Source organism: Cryptomeria japonica, chromosome 6 (genome assembly GCF_030272615.1).
Source record: "Cryptomeria japonica chromosome 6, Sugi_1.0, whole genome shotgun sequence".
In the NCBI taxonomy this organism is placed as follows: Eukaryota; Viridiplantae; Streptophyta; class Pinopsida; order Cupressales; family Cupressaceae; genus Cryptomeria; species Cryptomeria japonica.
This window is the reverse complement of record NC_081410.1, coordinates 530339097-530352214: the sequence shown is the minus strand read 5'-3', so window position 1 is coordinate 530352214 and position 13118 is coordinate 530339097. Positions and strand designations below refer to the sequence as shown.

Genomic DNA, 13118 nt, shown 5'->3' with positions numbered 1-13118 from the left:
ATTTTTGTTTAACCGGTTTAGTTGTCTGAAGTATTTTCGTTAACCGGTATTGCTATGGTTAAGTACAATGGTGAAGACAACTGGTTATTTGTGTTTTGATTTGTCAAAATGTCTGAGCAAGTTTTTGTGTGTACTGATTCACCCCCCCCTCTCAATACTAGTTAGGACCTTAGTAGTTCATCATTATTCATCACATACTTCATCAAAAGCTAATATAGACACTATAGATATCCCGGTTGAAGGGAAAGGTAAAGGTATAGTGGGAACCTCATCTACAATTTTGAAAGATATTAAGATATTGGATATAGAGCCCTCAGTATAATCTAATGTACAGAACAAAGAGGTGATACCGAAAAATGTTGAGATACTAGCAGATTCAGAGAGTGTACAGGTTACAAATGTTGAGGACAATAGTCCTCCAGATCAGAATGTACAGGTTGAGGTCACGGTTCATAAGAAGGAAGCTAAAAAATTTAATAAACCATCAGAGGAGAAGGGAGAGGAATCCGACAGGGAACCGGTAGTGAGCACATCATTGTTGTCAATTGACATCTCTCAGGCAGAACAAAAAAGAATAACTGAGATGAGTTCTACTAAGCTTATGATAATAGCTACACAGAAGATGATTAAGGAAGGATTTGTGGACAAAGGATTTTTTAATCAATCAATCCCAATTTTTCATAGACTTATCCCAGAGTGCAAATTTGACAAAGGAGAAAGCCAATCCGGCAAGCTTAAAATAATCACAGAGCACATTTCTAAGGACTTCCAATCTTTACAACAGATAGCAAACTGAAAGGCATTGGAGAGATTTACACAAGCTAAGAGAGCAACATTGGATCAGATGGTTGAGTCAGAGAAGAAGGAGATTAATGATAAGTTGAAGTTGATTGATAATGCCTTAAGATAATATACTAATATTTACAGAGCATGTTGTAACACAGGTTTACTTAAAACATATTTAGATTAAATGATTAAGGATACTCAGGAGAAGATTGTAGGTATAGTCAATTCTTTTATGGTTCAAATTCTTTGACTACATCTATTGATGGTCAAATTTTGGTATTGGAAGCTCAAGTTTTAGCTCTTGATAGGGATAAAGATAAAATAATTAGAAGAGCTAGAGGTCTCAGAGGATTGGTGAGTCCCCGGTTGGACTCATTAAGTGTACATAAGGAGTGTATTGATATGGTTGGTAAGCCCACACCGGCAGAACTTAAGGATAAAGAGTCATATGCTCACATGCTTAATGGACTTGGATTTGTTTTTGACACACTCAAATCAGGTTGGGATACCTATCTAGAACTTTTGGAGAAAGCCTATCCAGAAATTTTCAAATATATTCAACTCTGGTAAGGTGTTTCGGGACATTCTTTGTACAAAATTTCATTCTTCGTTCCGGTTTTTTTTTTTTTGGATTGATGTCAAAGGGGGAGGTATAGGTGAAAAATATATTCTTGACATCAGGAGATGTGGAGGTATGGAATATTTTTTCAAATCATGATCACAGATGGATATTTAGCTCAGGGGGAGCAGTCTCAGAGTGAAATTGGTAGATGGAAACCATTATCATTTTTCACATGAGTGTTGCCATCAATGCTAAAGGGGGAGATTGTTGGCAATTGACACTCATTTTATTAGTTTCAATATGTTTTTATTGATGGAAACATGTTCTGGCTTTCATATTTTGGTTTGGTTGTTTACCGGCAAACACTTCACCGACACCAAAACTGATAGGTATCTTCACTAGTAGGAGGAATTCTATGGGTGGCATTGCAGGCCGACATGACTTCATCAGGATACCGATATAGGAAGACGACATCATTTGGGAAATCAGACAATCGGCAATTGATTTTGATGTTTATGTATATATAATTGATCCGACATGTATATTCATTTTGTAATTATCTATGTAAGCCAACATAAGCCATGAAGGAATGTAAGGGTATATAGGTCAGTTGATTAGATCATTTTGGGATATGAAAGGATATGATGTGATGTAATATGAGTGAGAGAGATAATTATAATGCGAGGAATGTTGATTATGAAAGAGGTTATTCCGGTAAGGGTTTAGGGTATCAGAACTGGAACAAACAGAGCTTGAACCGAAACTCAATCAGGCATAGCAAATGCATTACATGAGTTAATTTTTATGTTTTCTTATTCAGATTAACTGTAGTTATTGAGACTCCTTTTTGATGAGCAGTGTGCTCTAGGTTGTAAGCCTTCATGCATGTGTAGGCCCCCATATTTTGTAATATCTCTTTATATGGCCAGTGAATTGATATTGTGGGTCACAAATCCCACTGTGGTTTTTCCTCTTTGAGGTTTTCCATGTATAAATATGTGTTATGGTATTCATTTTTGTGATTGGCTTATTGATTGCTTTACTTCTTTTAATCTTATATGTACCGATTTATCGGTTGGTGAATGCATGTTTTAATAAGGTTAAAATTGAACATTCTGGTAGAACACTGATTCACCCTCCCTCTTAGTGTTCTTAGATTCCAATACTTTTTTGCCTTCCTTGCTAGCTTTTCCTCAACCCTCAATGCAAATTGATAGGCTTCCTCCATGGCGGTCATCCAGACTAGGCTTAATTCCTCTTGAATATTGGTTCTAAGGCCATTAATGTATCACGACACCTTCTCTCTTTGGGATTCACTATGTCCAGCCTTGATGATCATCTTGTGGAACACCTCAATGCATCTCTTCATTGTCTTCTCTCTTTAGTACCACAAAATTTGAAGCTTCTTTAGTAGTTCTAATTCATAGTCCATTCGTATGAATTGACCCTTCAGTTTCATTACCATCCTATTCTATTTCATGATTTGTTCCTTCCCTCTCTAGTTTCTATCTAAATGTACTTCCTTCCACTAGATGGCAGCATGTCGTTTCAATTTAGTTTTGGTGAAAATTACTTGCTTCAATTCTTCATTAGAGCCTCAAATTCAAATTACTACTACATCTCATTTATCCAATCAATCAACTCTTCTAGATTTAGGCTTCCAACATAACTAGGGATCTCTATCCTCGACCTATTTCCAATCCTAATGACTACCTTCATCATCTTCATCTAATCTGACTCCTCTTCCTTCTGGCTTTCCTCATCTTGCTCTTGCATCCTTGGCTCTTTATCATCACTCTCCTCTTCTAGTCTCAGGTTTATGTTCTTCCTCAATGGTATCTATTCGGTTCTTCATGGATCTCATCATGACCTTCATTTCCTCCACTATTACGATGACATTGGCAATTATTGGCATCCTTCTTGGTAACATCTTTCCTTTTGAGCTAGGTGTGACTGTAGAAGTTGAGAAAGCCAACTTCACAGACCCCGAAGATCACCTGCATGCAAATAACCTGTCACAGAAAGAAGAGATGGAGACAAACAAGCAAGGGTGCTCGGAAAGCTGAAAAATGTATTCATCCAAAAGAGAGATAAATTACAATGATGAATCCTTATAAAAGGATATTGTGCAACCCTAAAAGAAACCCTAATAGGTAGAAATTTAATAATTAATATAATTATTAAATGTCACAAATGCAAACTAAAGTGAAATCTTAAGAGAGGAATAAAGGTAATTTAATCAGCATGATTAAATTAAAACCTTTACTCTAACACCCCCCCTTAAGATGAGCAAAAGTGCAGTTACAAACATGTGCAAGAAAGCAAATGTAACTACAATGCAAGAAAGTAAACTTGGGTCCCGGCAACAAGGCCTGATCAGGTACCCAATTACAACCAAATCTCTGTAAAGTGGAGAAATAGAGAAAATCTCATGGGAAAAACTCTACTCCAAAAAGAGATGAAAGAAATAAATGCACTAATAACAGAAGGATAGGAGGTGGATAACATGATACCCCCCATAGACAACTTCTATCATATAAGTACATATACAATGGTCTCCATAGGAGAAAAAGAAAGAGACTAGAAGCCCACCCCACAATGAAGAAACTCCTGTCACACATATGGATGCCTGAGGTAGAATCCAGAAAGAGATCCTGAAGTGGCATATAATATTCCTCCCCTTGGGAAGAAATGGATCCAAAGGATGAAGATGAAGAAACCCTGTGAAGAGAGAAGAATCAATCTGTCTCAAGATGTGTGCCATAATAGGATGCTGAAGAATCCCTCTATCTGAACTGAAACAAAAGATGTCAAATCCAAACTGAACTGAAGACTCAAAAACTGCAACCTCTGAATGCACAGATGATGGTGGGCTAACAGCTGGAATATGGCTGTCAACAAAGAGGAGCTGAAAATCCTCAGAGTAATCCTCCAAGTCTGCAATATAGGACTCTACAAACAAAGATGAAATGCCTGCAAGATAAGAATCCCAAGTAGCCATGTCTGAAAGATGTATGGTGTCCTGCTTAGCTGAATCAATAGGAGCCAAAGAAGAGGCAATATCAAACTGATCAGGAACAAAAGGAGATGATGTTGATACATGTATAATCCCAGTCTGAAGAGTAGGAACTATGAGACAATCCTCTGATTCATCGGAATATGTAAGGGTGTCTAAATATTGAAGTTCCTTTAAAGTATCATGATCAAAAGGTGTGTTATCTCTCCAACCAATGGGTATAAGACAATCTGAAGTAGGATCCTTTGGGAATGGAGAAAGACTGGGGTCTCCATAGATCTCCCAAAGACATGTCCAAAGTGAGTGAGGACAATCAATGCCCGATATAGCCCACACAATGTCAGAATCAACACTAGACAAAATAACTCCTACTATGTGATTTCTAATGATATCCCAAGCTATTTTTCCCTCTAAAGTTGCTGGTTCAGGTATGAGATCATAAAAATAAGGCAAAATATTAAGCCACCTACAGTGTGTAAGTATGCCCTTTGCCCATGACTCATAATTACCCCGTTCTAGAAATACAACTGAAGGGTGAGTAGAAAAACCCATGATAACTCTTCAAATTAACAAATCTGAGACTAAATGACTTTAATACTGATAAAGCAGATCAAATGAAGCCATCCCATGCAAACAAATCATTTCCAAGTCTAAAACGTCCAAGTAATTGACAGATGTGTGAAAACACAAAGTACTGAATAAAATGTACCTGGTGTAGATTCTAGAAAAATAAATGACTGATCTAGAAAGAGCACAGAAACCCCGTTCCAATGCCTATTCGTTTGCGAAAAACGAAGTCCGTATGCAAAAGATATGGCTCCTGGAGTGCAAAAAACTTGTTCTGACTTTGACTAGCAAAAAACACTATAAAACGGAAAAATCAAAGAAAAAGACATGCATCGATTAGATCGGACTCGGAACCAGCTTTCCAACGCCTATTTCCATTCAAAAATCCGAGCTAAAATGCCTGAGTTATGCCCGATTTTGTTAAAACAGCTCCAAAAAAAAATAAATGGCCCTGCAAGCCCTCAGGGGCTTAAAAAAAATGGCCCCTGGTCCGCTGGGCGACCAGGGGCTGGCGCAGGGGTGAGGTGGGTCTGTGGCGGCGCGGTGGCGGTGGCGGCGGACTAGCGGCGCACGGGCGGCACGCAGGCTGCGGGCGAGTGGCTGGCGGCGCACAGGCGGCGGGTGGTCGCAGGGCGGCGCGGCGGTGGCCGCCGGGCTGCGCACCGGCTGCGCCTGCCGTTAAATTGGCTGCGCCCAGCGGTGCTTTAAAAAACGCGATTTTGAATTGTTTTTTTGATTTTTTTTTTGAACTTTCGCCTCGGTCTGCGTGCCCTAGGGCCGTACAGCCTTGGGGCAAAATTTTTTTGCCTTTTGGAGCAACTATGTCCAAATCAGACGAATCTTATATGGAAATAGGGGTTTTTGGGTGCTATGAGCTCAACGGTGAGGTCCGTTTGGGCTCAAAGTGCACCGAAAAAAAAATACCCCCTATTCCAAAAAAAACAGAAGACAAACACAGATCTGATGCAACCAAAACCTGAAAGTCAGATCTAACCCTTGTAGCTCCAAATTCTTCAGAAGATGAACAGGAAGTAGCAGGTCTGGAGCTCTGATACCATGTAGAAGTTGAGAAAGCCAACTTCACAGACCCCAAAGATCACCTGCATGCAAATAACCTGTCACAGAAAGAAGAGATGGAGACAAACAAGCAAGGGTGCTCGGAAAGCTGAAAAATGTATTCATCCAAAAGAGAGATAAATTACAATGATGAATCCTTATAAAAGGATATTGTGCAACCCTAAAAGAAACCCTAATAGGTAGACATTTAATAATTAATATAATTATTAAATGTCACAAATGCAAACTAAAGTGAAATCTTAAGAGAGGAATAAAGGTAATTTAATCAACATGATTAAATTAAAACCTTTACTCTAACAGTGACTACCTAATTTAATGGTCTAGTTCAAGGTTTGGTGATCGATTGACAACATTTGCAACTTACCTCCAACCTATCATCTATCTACACCAAGGATCTTCTAGAACTCCCACCTCGTCAAGTTCAAATCTTCCTCTAATACCACCTGACACAATCAAGGCTAGAGGCTCTTGAATGGACTGTCCAATCTTGCAACTCAAACATACACATAAACGTACAACAAAGAACTGAATATAGACAATAATAGGAACTTTTATTGATGAAAATAGAATGATTACATACATGAAAGCCCTCACATACTCCTTACATTTGGTCTATTAGCCCCACATGTAGACATACATGCCACCATGCGCTTATTGCAAATAAAATAGAAAAATAGAAGTCTTTCAAATTAATTTCTCCCTATCTACTATCCCCTAACTACTCCCTAGCTATAGTTTATGATCTCCTATGCCTATTGATGTGTTTAAATATTAGATCCCATCAGTGGAAGTGATCCATATCAGCCTACTTGGTCCCATAATTGGTGTAACACATGGATAGGCTCTGGTTGCTTGAAGAAGACTTACATCCTAGTACAAATAGGTGCAGACCTATTTGAGTGTTTTTTGGCCTCATATCCACCTCTTGACATGTTCCATACACTTTGCAAGGCTCAGAAAGGGTTCACATGCTTCCAAAATTGGTTTCGACTTGACATCTGCTGGGATGCTCTTGCATCACTTGAGGACTTTTATTCATGATTTTTGGGAAGTTTTAAGTGGAGATAGGCCTCCTATTTATTTATAGCTTCTTATGTATGCTTTATGCTTTTATGAGAAAATGAAAAATAATTTTTTACATTTAATATCTATGTATGCATGAGTTGTGTAAATTCCTTTCATTTGTGGCCATTTTCCCCTTCTTTGGGATTTCTTTATGGAGAAATATGTACAATTTTAATTTATCTTTGGGAGGGCTATGTGTGGGTGTCTTATTGGAAGTTTTGGTGAAGCAATGCTAGGAGGGACCTCAAAGAGATCAATCCAGACCAGTCAACAAGAGTAAACACAACAGAAACATAGGGACATGATGGAGGCAATGCAAAATAGATTGAATTATATCATGAAAACTATTTACAACCAACTGGTAACAATCGGGTTACAAACCAACTCACGGGCCTGCTAAAACATGCTAAAAAATACATAACAGGTCACAATCGAGACCTCAAATCTTAAGATCTATCTTATGTACTCGGTCTAACTTCTTGATTCCATTCTAATGATCTATTACAATTATTTATATGATCCAAGGGGATTCGGTCGGCCCAAAAAGGGATCAAAACCCAAAGAACAAGACCTAACGTGCAAAACCAACAAGGTCGGCCTCCGCCAAAGAAATTCCTCCAAAAAATCCAAAGATGAAGTGTAGATCACGGGAAAAGGTCAGCCACATGCCAAGGAACATTAGAATCAATGCTTAGGTCTCCACAAGCTATGGAAGGGATCTGGTAGATCACCAATGCAAATAGGTCTAAGCAACCGGTAACAAAAAACTCTCGAAAACTGATAGCGATAACTTGTCGGAAAATGATCCAAATGCTCCATGGTTTGGAAATAAGGAAGATGATTAGGTCTTCAAGAAAAATCCAACTCCATATGTTGGTGAGCCAAATCCAGGACACACAGAAAGAAATGTTGAAATTGCAAACAAAAAGCAAAATAGAAAGGAAATATTTTTGGTTGATGCAAGATTGCTATGAACCGGGGATTCTCCTGCATCATTTAGATATGGTTTTCATGGATTTTAGGTGTGTGGTTATGCAAAACTAATAGAGATAAAATACGAGATGGTTCATTGTGAGCCTCCTCAAGCCTTGTATTGTGTGTGAAATGTTCATCCTTGTGTGTAATGGTTGATTTTGCCTTGTTTTCTAGTTCCTTAATGATCATCTAAGCTCAGGGGTTAGTAATAAAAATGGCATACCATCTGGTTAAGAGATGAGTTCCTCTCACTAGTCATGTGCTTGTTTGAAGCTTGGAGCCCCTTTTGTTCTTCATAATTCTTGAAGATGTAGATCTAAATAAAGGAAAATTAATGTGCTTATATTAACCCTAATTTCCGCTTAAGGTGTAAAATGAGCTTGTTTATATGTTTTATATGGTTTTTGGAAAAGAAGAAAATGAGATCTTATTGTCATCCTTTATACATGGGGGTTTCACTTAGTGAACCTAGGTTATAGCACGTGCGTTCATGGCATTCTAAAGAATCCCCCTATTTTCAAAAAATATTGCCCTAAACTTGTTTTTTCTCACCCCGTCCCAATGCACAGCCTGAATTAAAAGCCCCCCTATTTCTGCCAAATATTGTATTTTTTTATAGCTCGAATTAAAAACCCCCCTATTTTCATCGATAGACAATATATTGTACCCTCATTTTTGGGATATTAAACCCCCCAATATGAATGCACGTGATATAATATTGCTTAGACAGTTAAGCCCCCATGCCTTTATAGTAGACGTAGTTAAAAGGATGCCAATGGTATAGGTTAATATTGATAAGATGAACAATGTGAAAGAAAGAATAAAGTTGTTCCCCTTTGGTATATTTTTCAATTTTGACATACATATTTGAGTTGTAGATGAAATTAAAAGAGCATTTCATGAAAGCAACTGGCACATGCTAGTGCTCTTCCTTTTATTATAAAAAAAAAAAAAGTAATTTATTTAATTGTGATCCTTGGAAACACTTTTGTGATGTTTAGAATTACGTGTAATGCACAAAGTAGAGTCAATCTTGTTTCATGTATTATGTTGATATCATGAAATGAAAAAGATGGAGTGAAAACTATAATATCGTATTGTTTGAAATATACTCTTATATGAAACTACATAAGACCATAAAAATTTAAAGATTTCTATTAATAAAGCTAAAATAAAAGTTTATATATATTCTATGTTTAATCTAACTTAATAGAAAAAAAATGCAAATAAATAATAATTAAAATAATACATTTATAACAGAACCAAAAATAAGTATAAGACTGGAAGACAAAAGGACGAATTATCTACAAACTCTTTTAGCTCCATTAATGTTTTAAATATAAGGGAAATCCTTGTGGTATGCTTGTAAAGGGGACCGCATAGGATCCCATTATTATATACTTTTTTAATAAAAAAAACTTGATATGCTCTTAATTATTATTATTATTAAAATGTTGTGACTAATTTAAAGCCTTGAAAAGTAAGCCGCCTAGATCGAAATGTTGGGCAAGTCGATTTTCATTTTGATAATATTTTAAATGATATCAGATTGACCTATAACTTTACCCAAATCTTGCCAACTTTGAAAATTTCTCATATATTTTTAAAAGAATTTGAGATAATGAAACCAACTCCAAACGAGAATAATATGGCCCCTCATAATGAGAATATAAATAAACTTCAGTAATTTCCTTGTAGATGTTTTATTTATATATATTATTTTTATATTTCACTTATCACAATGTTAAAATATATAATTATAAAATAAATGATATTTGATTATATTAAGTATTTTTGTTTATAATTTCTAAGACAGTTAATAATATATAAAAGATTATAATACATATAAATATGGATTTGGTAATATTTTTTAATTTGATTATATAATTTTTCTTTTTATTGATCATATTTTGTGATTCATCATCAATGAGCAACGGATGATCATGGAATATAAGTCAGAATGTTGAAAAAAAGTTCATATATGAAATCCAGAAATAATACTAGAATGAACTGTAAAAATTTCATATTTTTGAATGTATCTATATTTCTTAAAGATAAACACCATATCTATTGAAATTTAACTGTGTAGTTTGTTAATCTACTGGGAATGAAAAGGGTTATTGTAATAATTTTAGTTTAATGAAATTATGCATAACCAGATTTTATTGAGTAAACTTAAAAATGCGAAATCGATTATTCCTAATGATTTTAATTTAATAAAATTATGAATAATCAGATTTCAAAGGAAAAAAAACTTTAAAATGCGAAATCTTTGCTCTCATAGAGTGAAAATTCTTTTGACATTCAAGGAAAGAACCAAAACTTAAAATTTGTTAAAAAAAAATTATCTGATATTAAGGACGAAACTAAAAAGCCTAAAATTTATAACAGAAACAGGCGTCTTCATCCTGTAAGCAGAAAGAACTAGGATAAACTTCCTACAATTTATATAATTTGGTATGCAATTTAGTACCCTGAGATTTATTTAGAATGCAATTTGGTGCTGAAAGGCCGTCCATGGAGTACAAGACAGTTGAGAAAATTGTTTGAAGTAACATTCTGTTGGATTTTAGGAATCCATGGAGTCGAATTTTGATCCAACAGATTTACAATCCCCGTAGCAGAAACGGCAGAAATTCCATCAGGATTTACAAATCCGACGGAATCTGAACCCTCTATTTCTGAATTCTTGGCTTCGATGGATTCATCGAAATTCTCAAGTTTCATCTTTTGATCCTGCAAATCCATGGACTTGGAGAGGTGAAAGGCAGTAAAATGTTTGCTCTTTCTGCGGCCGGCACCGACAGGGATGTTGCGCATGCTTCCTCCTGCAGTCCAGTAGCGCCTGCAGTTCTTGCAGAAATGCCGCGGCTGATTCACGTTATAATTGTTGAAGTAGCAAAATTTCGTCTCCAAGCTGTGGCAACGCGGACAGGCCACTGGCTTTTCGGGCTTCGGCGGGGCTTTTTGCTCAGAAGCCTCGATGTTGCAAGAAATTTCACTTTTCTCTTCACAATTTTCCGGCTTCTTCAAAGATTTTGCTCCTCTGTCGCTTATATTGCAGAGAGACTCGCTTTTTTCTTGAAAATTTTCCAAAGACTTTGCTCCTTTGTCTCTCAAATTGCAAATATTCTCTCCCTTTTGGTGAAGATTTTCCATCATCTTCAAAGATTTTGAAGGATTCGTAGCCATTTCGGCCTGCGCAGGCCGCTTGCGAGCGTTATTCTCCTCCTGCGAGGATTCATCGCGAACACAAACAGAAATCGTGGCCCCGAACAACTTGATGGCGAAATTACACGTTCCCTCAACATTTGCAGAGCTTTTACACATTTTTTCAGATGCAGAGCATGCAAACCCTAACCTAGAACAAAGATAACAAACAACAACAAAGGTCTGCTTTGCAGTGCAAGCGAATCAAAGATATCAACGAATTCTGCGAGAGATTGATGAAAAGATACCGGTAAGAAAACGCAACAAAGCACTTTCTCTTCTTTTCAATCTTTCACAGCATACCAAACTTAACTTCAACAAAGTCAAGGTCTTTGCAGGACAATTTGAGGGGAGATAACGCTAAATTCAAACAAAGAAAGCTTGGCGTGCAATTTCAGCAAAAATACTGAGGAAATTCAACCAACGGAAGCGAGGCAATCAAACAAAATCGGTATGCCAAGCAAAATCTTTTTCTTCCGACTTTTTTTTTCTCTCAAAGCATACAAACCCTAATCTAGAACAAGATCACAACTACTACAAATCATTTGAATGACAAATTTGAGTAAAATATTGACGAATTCAGACGGAAAAACGCTAGGAACTGCAATAAAGAGCTTCTTTAACTTTCACAACATACAAGCTCTTATCACAACGGAAGCCCTCTGTTGTGCAATTTGAGCATTTGAGAATTCAAGATATCGACGAATTTGACCAAATAAGGGAGAAAAACTGGTGAGGAAGTGCAATAAAGCTCTTTATTGACAGGGAAAAAGCAAGACACGGTAAAAGTTGAGGAAAACGAAAGCTAGCTTATTTTCCGCAAAACGACAGAGAATTTCAGGTCCACTGACATAAATAAAAAACAAACCTTTTTTTCTTCCAATTTGAAGCGCGTTTTTTCTTGCGTAGATGCGATAAAATTTAACGCGATTTTTTTTCGCACTTTCCTGACTGTTAATTCCAAGAAAAGCAAAAGAGAAAGCGACTGGGCAGACGCACCTGCCGTCACGAAAAAGGCGCCCAAAAAGGCTGAGAAAGAAGTAAAAGCAAAAGCGAAAAAGCATAAAGCAAATCAAATTATTATTACGCCCTTCCAAGATTTTGCAAAACAACCTCCTTAACAATTCAAACAAAAAGCTTTTAAACCAACAGCTTGCCATATTCCTCCTCTGCTCCAGCAGTTTTTTTCAATGTTTATGATGGTATGTGCGTTTACAATGCATTTATTTTGGAAAAACTTTTTCCGGATTTGTCTGGGTTTTTCTTTGATGATCAAATTCAACGCTGAAATGGCGGGCAAACGCGTGGGATTTGGGACCGTTTAGAGTTTTAGCCATTTTCAGACGGAATGCGTTAATTTCGTCAAACTTTCTTGCCTGAATTTTCTCTGCTTCATTTTTTTTATCCTGAACAGTTATGGTAAATGGTAACAATTTGTCTCTTTGGCTTTTTCAAATTTGTTTTGATCCTCAAGAGTAATGGTAAATGGTAACAATTTCTCTTCGGCTTTTTCAAGTTTGTTTTGATTTAAACACTGTAAATAATATTCTATTGATTTTGGACGGATTTGACACGGAAAAAGTTGATTGTCTTCGTCTAATCTTGTTTTGCATTCTTGGAAAGAAAAGCATAAGCATACGTGTATGTTATGCTTTTTACTTTTCCGAATTTCTGTTGTGCACCGTGATTCTTGTCGTGACTTTGATATGTTCCTTACTGCAATAGTAAATATTCTAGATTTTTGCTTTTTAGTACAGCTAGTATTCATTATCATGGTTTAATTGAACGGTGCTAACTTAGTATTCCTTAGGCCGTAAGGTTTGTTGAATTGAAAAAAGTAATAATAAATTTTGTTGTAAC

At 36.5% G+C, this 13118-nt stretch overlaps 1 protein-coding gene across 1 annotated transcript; it reads right to left on the bottom strand.

Moving 5' to 3' along the window:
* Positions 1-10459: 10459 nt before the first annotated feature.
* Positions 10460-12409, bottom strand: LOC131067988 (dof zinc finger protein DOF1.7). The gene has a single exon (XM_058003172.1). The coding sequence runs from the start codon at positions 11376-11378 to the stop codon at positions 10530-10532; it is 849 nt and encodes a 282-aa protein (XP_057859155.1). The 5' UTR covers positions 11379-12409; the 3' UTR covers positions 10460-10529.
* Positions 12410-13118: the final 709 nt, after the last annotated feature.

Excerpts from the sequence above, each read along its gene's own strand:
- LOC131067988 (XM_058003172.1), bottom strand. The coding sequence starts at position 11,378 with ATGTGTAAAAGCTCTGCAAATGTTGAGGGAACGTGTAATTTCGCCATC.